General features: G+C 46.2%; 1 protein-coding gene across 2 annotated transcripts; it reads left to right on the top strand.

Annotated features, from left to right (window-relative positions):
• Window positions 1-769: 769 nt before the first annotated feature.
• Window positions 770-9,351, top strand: LOC134303412 (leucine zipper putative tumor suppressor 3). Of its 2 annotated transcripts, none has more exons than XM_062988822.1 (6): window positions 770-814; window positions 4,372-4,971; window positions 5,482-6,057; window positions 6,155-6,475; window positions 7,406-7,636; window positions 8,163-9,351. In XM_062988822.1, exons 2-6 carry the CDS (start codon window positions 4,462-4,464, stop codon window positions 8,910-8,912), a joined length of 2,388 nt encoding a protein of 795 aa, XP_062844892.1. In that variant the 5' UTR covers window positions 770-814; window positions 4,372-4,461; the 3' UTR covers window positions 8,913-9,351. The 2 variants fall into 2 exon arrangements, with proteins under 2 accessions (XP_062844892.1, XP_062844893.1); XM_062988823.1 differs by having other exon boundaries at window positions 778-824.
• The last annotated feature ends 1,241 nt before the right edge of the window (window positions 9,352-10,592 follow it).

Here is a 10,592-nt window from a genome sequence, read left to right as displayed (position 1 = left end):
GACAAAGAGGACGTATGGTCACCCTAGTTATATCGAACACAGTCATGGACAATTTTGTATCTCCAATTCACCTCACTTGAACGTCTTTGGACTGTGGGAGGAAACCGGAGCACCCGGAGGAAACCCACGCGGACACGGGGAGAACATGCAAACTCCACAAAGAAAGGACCTGGACCGCCCCACCTGGGGAACGAACCCAGGACCTTCTTGCTGTGAGGCGACAGTGCTACCCACTTAACCACCGTGCTGCCCCAGTAGTGATTTAGAGGTTAAGTTACTAGACTGTGGCTACAATGTTAGTGGGTGATATGTTCATGGTGTTAAATTGGGGTCCTTCCCCTCCCCCTACTATTGTTTAGCTCTCTTTAACCCTTTGGTATTTCATGATCATGTTGTGTGTTGTGTCAGGCCTCGTGTATTTAAATGCTTGAGTGTTTGGGTTACAGACCAGCTAAATGCTGGCCGCATTGTTTTTACTAGCCTTGTTGTTTTAGCCATTACATGGGTGCGAGTCCGACCATGCGCATGCGCAATCAGGACTACGTAGAAAAAGGGGCGGGTTTGTGGTTTGCCAAGGTGGGCGGGGCGTCGGTGGGTGTGTGTGAGAGCCAGCTGACGCTCAGTACCTCCATCACCTCATCATCCTCATCATCCTCACCCTCCAGCCCTTCCGAGGGGTCTGTCAGTGTGGGAACATCTTCTGGTTCTTTCTCTTTTTACCCAGACCCCCCATACAGCGGTACACGGGGCTCACCGGGAGCGCGCGGAGGTCGGAGCGGCTGCAGGAGAGGAGTCGCGGCCGCCGCTGCGATCAGTAAGTCGCGGTCGGTATTGATGTCGGTGCATGCATGCGTAAAAAATCATAAAACACACCCGCCGCAATAGTCCGTGTCACAAAGAAGCCTGGCGGTAATGATCTGGGTTTACCGGCTGTGTTTTTAGGAGGCGGGTCCGCGGTTTTCACCGCACACCCTGTTCGAGGTTGTAAAATGAAACGGGGATGCAGAAAAATGGAAATGATGCTCGACCGAAACGCGTTATGTAATTATGCACCGCGTATGGGAGGATGGAGGGAATAAAAACAGCTCATCCTGCGTGCTGGATCTCTGTTCTCTATTGTGCATGTCATAGTTTCCTTTTTTTTTATCCTTCTTATTTTTCTGCTCGGCTCGGATGGAACGACAGCAGCAGTTTTCTCAGATGTGCTGTTCATAGAAAACACATAATCACCTCCTTACATCATCTGTGCTTGGCTTGTACTGCATGCTGCTCCATTGTCAGGCCTGTGAATCCTTTGTGATGTGTACTGGCACCTAAATGCTGCATGGCATGTTTTTAATGCACACACACTTACACATACACACAGACATGCACACACACACCTATAGCAGAGAGGATCTAATGTCTGTTTTAGTACCAACAACCATGTTGGTACTGCTTATAACTTTGTAGCACCATGGATGCTTTAATGATGCAGGAGACAGATATCATCCTGACATCTCAACAATAAGTCCAATAACAGGTCTGAAATCAGCCATTATGTCATTGCATGCATACATGTCATTAAATTGTCAGGAGGAGGGAATTTACGAGGTGTCTAAGATTTTAGATGTTGGTGATTTGTGCATCATTTGGAAAGCTTGGATGACAGAAAGACCTAAATAAAGCTGAAGCCCCTGCTAGGCTTGGATCTGTCTCAGTGCAGGCCGAACTATCAAACCGTTACCTGCATGCATCCTGTTTTCTCTCTCACCTTACATATATAATGTGCCACTGTTGGAAATGTGTTTGTTCCCATAGCCACCAATATGTTTGTACCCCTGACAGTTGATGCTGTACCCCCAGCATCATGGATGCATCAGTAATGCAAAAAATAAATATTAATCCCCTTTTAACATCCGATATGTTATCAGTAACCATGCATGTGTGATTGATTATCCAGGAGAAGGGAACTGTAGAAGTGTGTGTGTGTGTGTGTGTGTGTGCTAGTGATGATGTAATGCGTGTGAGTGAGCGACTGTAGCAGAGAGAGCTAGTGGAGGCACGTGCCACTTCCAATCCAGCGCAGCTCCCCTGCCGGAGGTGCCATGCTACTACATTTAAACACAGCCACTGCCTAAGATGGCACATCGTTGAACCATGTAGGTTTCGGAACCAAATCTCTATTTACATCCATCTGAGCTTGGTTTAGTCATGAGGAATTTGATAAAACATGAAACGGCAGACACAGAATATCGGTCAGACGTCATGAAAATGCAGCTACGCTGCATAGGTCAGGCTGTCATAATAATGTGGTCTAAAGTGTGACTCTTTTAGCTTGTATTCCATATGGTATGTGTGGTGTGACTCTAACAAGGCGTGTTTTTTAGGTAACACAATTATCATGCATTAACAAGTTTATAGATGATTACTACACGTTTGGTGATGTTTTATGTTTTCATAGTGATTTGATAAAAGGTAAGAAAGTCAGTTAACCTAAAAACCATCACCAACCACTTTAGCCATATAAATGAATGTCACAACGTGGTATTACTATTACTAGAAAGTTTAGTTTTTAAAACAGACCTGGCTAGGTGTATTAAGCCATTTGTTCCCTATTTTAGGAGCAATGCAGTAGCATTCTGCAAAAAAACCCTTGGACTTAATGCATGAAACTGATAAAGATGTGGGTTACTTATGTACACTGCATAAGCATAAGGCGGTTTATGATGGTTTTACATCCACTTTCTCAAACAAATCACCAGCTGTGTTGCTGGGAGTGGATACCAGGTCTTTGTTGCTTTCTAAGAGCAAGTTGGGTTGAATTTCTTGTTTTCAATGGTTTGAAAGTTTTAGATTGATCGCTGTATATTATACATTGTATAATTTAACTAGCAACCCTGTGATGAGGTCTCACCTTCTCCCTGTTTATCCAATTGTAAACACTGTTCTTTTCATTCTTGGTTAGATTTTTTGTCAATAAATAAATCTTTTTTTTTTTTTTTATATTTATTATTGTAACAGTACAAGGTCATTTAAAAATATACAGTCATGTTTTCTATAAAACCAGTTACCCACATCAAATCACTTCAAGAATAATTTTAGTCCCCTTCCCTTTATTTCCTTGTCCTTAAATTAGTGTATTTATTTAAAATCACATTATTTATTACATGATTAACTTTTTGTTACTGAGTTTGCACATTATTTTTAGTTGGAAATATTATTTTAACCAATAACCAAACTCGTTAGTCGATGAGACCATATAGCACTCTTTTATAATGTTAAATGGATCACAGTTCCATATCGTTATGCTTTATAAAATGAAAAAAACAAAACAAAACAATGTAGCTCAGTGAACATGGCATGGTAATGTAGACCAGTAAGTAAGATGATGAACAGAACCAGTTCATTATTCAAATGTACAGTTTAAACATTAGTCGTAGCGAACAGTTATAATTTCATTAATAAACATGCAGTTGTTATATCAAAGCTCTTCCTTTGGGGTGGCTGGACCTAGGCAATGTGTTTTTTACTTCTTAATGAAGAACTTGACTGAACTTTTAAGTATGTTTCGTGTCTTTAATTCAAGGTTGTCTTGAATCTTTCACCAAATCTGTCCTCTTAGATTGTACCTGATTTAATTAGATTCATATTTAGTTTTTTTGGTCTTTACCATACAGACCAGTCTGTTTATCCTTATGTAGTAATTAAAACAGCTGATATGGGGAAAATGTAAGCAAAATGAGTTAGGTGGCAAGGTTATGTCTTGCTTGAGATTAAAACTAGTCTTACCATTGTAAAGGTCACGGTCAAAGCCATGAATTAATTTTTTTACTTTAGTAGGTGTTTTGCATTTTTTTTTATTACAATTTTAAAATACTTAATTAAATAAAGAAGGCACAGTGGGTAGTGCTGTCACTTCACAGCAAGAGGTGCCTGGGTTCTATTCCCCAGCCGGGCAGCCAGGGTCCTTTTTGTAGGGAGTTTCTTCCGGGTTCTCCTGTTTCCTGCCAAAGACATCCCAATTATAGCTACTAAAAATTGCCCTATGATGGACTGGCGAGCTGTCCGGGGTGTTTCCTGCCTTTCGCCAAAAGAATCCGACCCACCTTGTCTCTGACCAGGATAAAGCAGTGCTAAAATAGACAATGCATAAATAAATGTATGAATTTAATACATTATGGCAACGTCTGCTGATTGCACAACACCTTAGTTGGCTGTACTTACACCAGCAAGCAGTGCCACTTTCCTTTTTTATTGTTTGCCTTTTTCGAGTTTGCTGTTGCAGTGGTAAGAAGGTTATACCCCAACCAGCCAAATATCTCTGTTAAACTGCAGCTTTTGTGTTTCTGCGTGTTTTTTAATAAAACTTTCATCTGCTTTTATGTGCAGTGTATGTAACCATGGACAAGCCTGGCCACCTTGCCTGCCCTGGGCTGCTGGAGCTGTGGGCGGCTGAGTGAGGAGCTTCGAGCTCCTGGTATGGGCAGCGTGGGCAGCGGAGCCTCCAGTCAGCGGGCCATCACCATGCGCAGTGTGGGCACGCGGACCACCCCCAACGGGCCCCTGGCGCCCGCGCTGCCCCCGAACTCCGTCCGCCGTCGCTTGGACGATCGCAGCTTCAGCGCAGACCGCCTGCCCGCACCGGCCACCAAAACAGCGGGAGTCACTGCCAACGAGCACTCGGAGCGCACAGCCACGTCACATAACGCCAACAGGCAGCACGTCGTCAACGGGGAGCGACTGCTCTCGAACGTTTCATTTTCCAACGGGCCGGTGAGGAGAGAACCGGGCCACAGGAGAGGCGAGAGTCTGGATCTGTGTGGGAACAGCATTATTTTCAACAACAACAATAATGACAACAAGAACAGCAGCCATCAAGCAGCAGCTCAACAGCAGCAGCAGCAGCACAAGGACAAGAGTAAAGCAAAGACGGACAACCAGAATCCCCCGAACATCCTGCCCATCTCTGGCAAACTGGAGCAAGCACAGGTACAGCATGGACTGAGCACTGAGAGAAAGGTACTCAGTAGCATTCTGTCTTCATTCTGTCCTTATTGTCAAAACAAAACTTCATTTTGCCTTTTTTATAATATTTATTAATTAATTTTCATCTCACTGGTGCTCAGGTAGTGCAAACCTTGGGATCCAGGGTTAGAATCCCAGTCATATACACACATACACAAGTACAGTACAATAAAATTATTTTTATGCATATCCTAGCTTGTTTGGAAGCTGGGGTCAGAGTGCAGGGTCAGCCACTGTATGTTGCGCCCCTGGAGTAGACAGGGTTAAGGGTCTTGCCCAAGGAGCCAACAGTGGCTGCATAGCAGAGCCTGGATTCGAACTGACAATCTTCCGATTGATAGCCCAAAGCTCTACCCACTAGGCCTCCACTGTCCACTGTCCACATATAGTGTGCCCAGTTTGCATGTATTTATGTAGATTGGTTGTTATATCGAGAATACTGTGCAGGTAAACGAATCTTTATTTCTCATGCAGGACCCTGATGCACTGGTCCGTCCCTCTGCCTTCAAACCCGTTGTGCCCAAGAGCTTTCATTCCATGCAGAACCTGGTATGCCCTCTTCAGGCCAGCATGGGTGCAGGAGGGGGCACACCGGGCAGCGGTGGAGCTGAGAGGAGAGGCCAGGGCACCGCCGGAATCCGTAAAGATGAAGAAAGTCAGAATAATCGAGGAACGCACTCTGGTGGGGGCAATCGAGGTGGGCAGGGCAGCCTGTCGGACTCTGGCAGGAACTCGCTGACCAGCCTGCCCACCTACGCAGGCGCGGGCTCTGGCTATGGCCCCCCTCCTGCTCTCGGGCCTCTCAGTGCCTCTACCAGCCACATTAACCGCCTGGGTACTGCCAACGCCGGCCTGGACAAGCCAGACAAGCCAGGCTACCAAAATGGCCTCAGCGCCTCCGACAGCGGCCACTCGTCCTCGGGCAAGAGCTCGTCATCGTACCAACGTCTCAGCCATTTGAGCGATGCGCCGGCGCCCCTCCGACCCTCACCGTCCTCCGATGACGTCATTCGTGACCTGGAGGATCGCCTGTGGGAGCGAGAGCAAGAGGTGAGGACAATGCTTTAGCATTTAAAATTGTGAATAAAAGAGGTGTATAAAACATGGTCTGTTTTAGGTCGTACATGGGTCAATGTCTAATCACCAGGTGCTCCACATGCGGCGGAACCTTGACCAGAGCGAGGCAGCGATCGTGCAGGTGTTTGAGGAGAAGCAGCGGGTTTGGGAGCGAGAGATGGAGGATATGAGGCAGAATTATGCCGGGCGTCTGCAGCAGGTGACCCGCCGTGCCCAGCGCTCTCAACAGGCCCTACAGGCCCAGATCAGCCGTCTGCAGCAGGACAAGCGCAGACTACAGGACGAGATGACGCTGCTCCTGGCCCAGCGAGAGGAACTGGAAAAAAAGTGTCTGGACTACAGGAAGGAGCAGGCTGACCTCCTGCCCAAACTGGAAGAGACCAAGTGGGAGGTGAGATAGATTAATAAAACAATCCTTAATGTTCGGTGTTAAAAGTCTGATCTTTTAGTTTCGCCCTTTGACTTACAATTATGACTGAATACAGTTTGAGCATTTGAGAGTTAAGAGCCTTGCTCAGGGACACAACAGTGGCAATTTAGCAGTGGTGGGGCTTGAACCGGCAACCTTCTGATTACTAGTCCAGTTTCTTAACCACTAAGCTACCGCTGCCCCCCTGCCATAAAAAAACTTGCCATAAGAAACATCATAAGCTGTCGTTACGTTGTGCAATTATTTCCCCAAAATTGCTCATTTACTTACAGGACTGTGAGAGTATACAATCTAAGCAATTGAGAGTTAAGGGCCTTGCTCAGGGGCCCAACAGTGACAGCCTGGCAGTGGTGGGGCTTGAACCAGCGACCTTTTGATTACTACTCCAGTACCTTAAGCGCTGGGCTATAAATGGATAAATGGTGCGATGGATTGGTGTTACTGTCTTGATGGGGGGAAGCCATAGCCTAGTGGTTAAGGTACTGAACTAGTAATCAGAAGGTCGCTGGTTCAAGCCCAAACCATTGCCTGGTTGCTGCTGTTGGGCCTTTGAGCAAGGCCCTTAACCCTCGATTGCTCAGACTGTATGCTGTAATGTAAGTCGCTTTGGATAAAGGCGTCTCCTAAATGCTGAAAATTTAAAATGTCTTGTGCCCGGTGTTTCCCAGTAAAACTGAACCCACTGTTTTTGTGTACCTGTCACCAAGATTTCATCCTGTATTGAACAGGTAGAGGTACAGTCGTATGCAAAAGTTGGGACTTCATGACCAACATGTATTTGGACAAATTATTATTCATTATTCAGTTAGTATTTGATTTTGGCCAGCTTACCTCACACGATTTGGCCTAATTTGGAGACACCAGTTCAGTCACTTGCTCTGTGTTTTTCAGGTGTGTCAGAAAGTTGGTGAGATCTCCTTACTGAAGCAGCAGTTGAGAGAAAGCCAGGGTGAAGTGACCCAGCGCGCTGGAGAAATGGTGGCACTCAGGAACCAGCTGAAAGAGCTGAACGCCAAGCTGAGGGAGCGGGAACAGGCCGAGGTCAGCCTGAAAGAGTCCTTCTGCACCAAGACGCTGGAGCTGGAGCGCTGCGAAGCAGAACTACAGGCAATGCTGGCCGAGGTGCCCATTTATCTTAAACCCAGATAGTCTAAATAAGTCTGACTGAATATTTACAAGTATTGGAACTTTTGGCACCAAAAAGCAAGAACGCCCAGGTTTACACCGGCAACCAGTTCAAGAGGATAAAAGGTTTCAGTCAGATATTTTTTAGTATTTAAGAAACTAATGATTGTTGCTAAATGATTATATGCCCTGTGATGGACTGGTGCCCTGTCCAGGGTGTTACTGAATGCCTTGCGCCCATTGAAAAGCTGGGATGGGCTTCAGCACCCCCCCACGACCTTAACTGGATAAGCGTTTAAGAAAGTGAGTGAGTGAGAGTGATTAATTATATATACTGAGTCTTACCATGTGGAACACAGGACAAAGCAAATTATTGCTCCGTTATTATTCATGTTCATCCTACTGTCCCAACTTTTATGGAACTGTGTTTGTACAAAGGTTTAAGGGGGTTGATTATAAAGACATTAATTATTTTTTAGGCTAGTTTTTTACCCAGCTGAATGCAAATCTTTCTCTGCTGCAGGTGACCGTGTTGAGAGACAAGCTGAGTGCATTTGAGTCGGAGGTGGCCGGACTGAAGAAAGCTTTAAACGAACTCAGTAGCGGCACTAACACTCGCCCCTCTGAGACCACGCTGGCTGAAATGGGTCAGCTGGTGCTGTCCCGTAGCCGGGAACGCCTCCTGTCACCCCTGGGCCCGCCTGGGACGCCCACCTCACTGCCTCCTCTCCCTGCCCTGCCCCCTGTTCCATCGCTGCCCTCTCTGCACCCTCTTCCTGCGCTGCCTGCCCCGGACTCTCTTCTCAACCTGCAGAGCGACGACTCCAAAGTCCAGCTGCAGGAGGCAGGAGACCTGCGGCGCCAGCTGGAGATGCTTCAGGGTGAGTTACGTCTAGAGCGGCAGCAGCGTGAGCGTCAGGCGCTAACCTTCGCCCATGAGCGGCAGACCTGGCAGGGGGAAAAAGAGCGGGTGCTTAAGTATCAAGCGCAGCTGCAGCTTAGCTATGTGGAGATGCTGCAGAAGAACCAGGCACTAGAGGAGCGAGTCGATCGGCTCGGGGCCCAGATGAATGCTCCGGCCTTAGCCTCACCGGTCACGCCGACTTCTACCATTTCGGCCAGTCTTGAGGTGCCAACGTCAGCGCCCGTAACCGTCTCAATCACCTCTCCAACTCCACCGGTGGAGGAGAATAAGGTGCCCTCGCTGCACCAGCTGGTGCCCCAGTGGCCCGTTCCCACTCGTCTGGAGAGGATCGAGTCGACGGAGATCTGACGCCAGCGATTGTGACCTCTTTGATGCAGTACAAAAAACTTAAAGCACCAGAAACTATAGCGTAAAGTACAAACCCTCCCGAAACTAAAGTCACGTTTTTAACGGTCCAAGGATGCCCTGCTGAGCAAGACAGACGTCAGGGTTGAGTGGAAAAGCACCAATGATACGTTAGTGTGGCCTTATTTGAAACGATTTGTAATTTAGAAGATTGGTTTGAGAGCTTAAGGTGGTAGAAAGAGCTGGCCCTAAGTCTGTAGCCAAGAGGAAGTGAAAACCTGGATGAAACACTCAGGGGATACGGGATCAGGCATTGATAATCCAGATTTAAGGCTAGACTTGTTAGCGGGAGAGTATCAACGGGATGCCAGCTCTCAAAGAACATTTATGATTATAAATCTCGGACATATAATCCAATATTAATCTTCAACGAGATGTTAATTAATTAGGATTCCCGCCTAAAGGGATGCATCAGCGATTAGTAAGTCGGAACACTTTTTATTGTTCGAGTTTCTTTAATTCCTCGTTAATAAAATAGAACATCAGACAAAAACACTTTGGTGCCCTAAATTCTGTAAAGCTGCAGACTGAAAATGCTGCTCTAGGATTTACTAAACAGCTCTTTTCTGACATTTTGAGTTGATCTCCGGGTTCAAAGCTAGGCTACCTGTCATGATAAAGTTGCAACATGCAAATCAGTAATATGCAAGCTGTGTTAAACTATACTAACTCTGGGCCCCACCAGCTGATCCAACCTCCAGATTCTGGTCGGGCTTTCTTTTTGGAAATGTATTTCTGAGGTCAAGCAGTGATGTTTGTTCTAGGGCAGTTGTAGCCTAGCGGTTAAGGTACTGGACTAGTGAGCAGCTGGTTCAAACCCACGACTGTCAGGTTGCCACTGTTGGGCCCTTGAGCAAGGCTCTTAAACCTTAATTGCTTAGACTGTAAGTCACTTTGGACAAAAGTGTCTGCTAGATGCCGAAAATGTAAATGTAAATGTTGGACAGGAAGACCTGGACCTGGCTTGCAATCAAAGTACCAATTAATCCCAAATATGCGTAGTGGAGTTGAGTTCAGGGCTCTCTGGAGGCCAATGGATTTTCTTGACACCAGGCTCATCAGATCAGATCAGATTTTATAATCAGTTATCTGTTAGCAACGGGTGAGACTATAACACCTTAAGAATTTGGAGGGGTGTCCACATACTGTGTTTGACTCCTGGCCACAGATAGCTATGGTACTATTATTTTTTTGCATGAAAGAACTAGTGAGCCTGCTGCCTAGACAGAAGAAAACGAATCATCTGGGTGGGTGTCTCACCAATAGGCAAACAATCAGGGCCAAGCGGCATCTCTTTTGAGAAGTGGCATTAAACACAGGGTTGTTCCGAGTTACAAAACATCAAGCCTTAGCAAATGCTTGCTAAAATCGCTGATGCCACCTTTTAAGGTAACTTGTAAAATATTCCAAACTAACTTCAAAACAAACAGTAGCATTGATAATAATGCAAGACCTACATGGAGAGACGTTATCCTCTTTTGTTCATGGTGCTTGTCCATACCACAGCAGTGTTTTATAGTAATGAAGGACCAAATATTTACGCAACGCAGCCAAGTTCAGCCGTGAACTTGAGGCCTGGGGTGTTCTATTGGAGCGTGTCTCAACCCTCCTGCTCTGATAGCG

Source organism: Trichomycterus rosablanca, chromosome 26 (assembly GCF_030014385.1).
Source record: "Trichomycterus rosablanca isolate fTriRos1 chromosome 26, fTriRos1.hap1, whole genome shotgun sequence".
Classification (NCBI taxonomy): Eukaryota; Metazoa; Chordata; class Actinopteri; order Siluriformes; family Trichomycteridae; genus Trichomycterus; species Trichomycterus rosablanca.
Note: the sequence above shows the minus strand (reverse complement) of the source record. Positions and strands in the feature narration are given on the sequence as shown.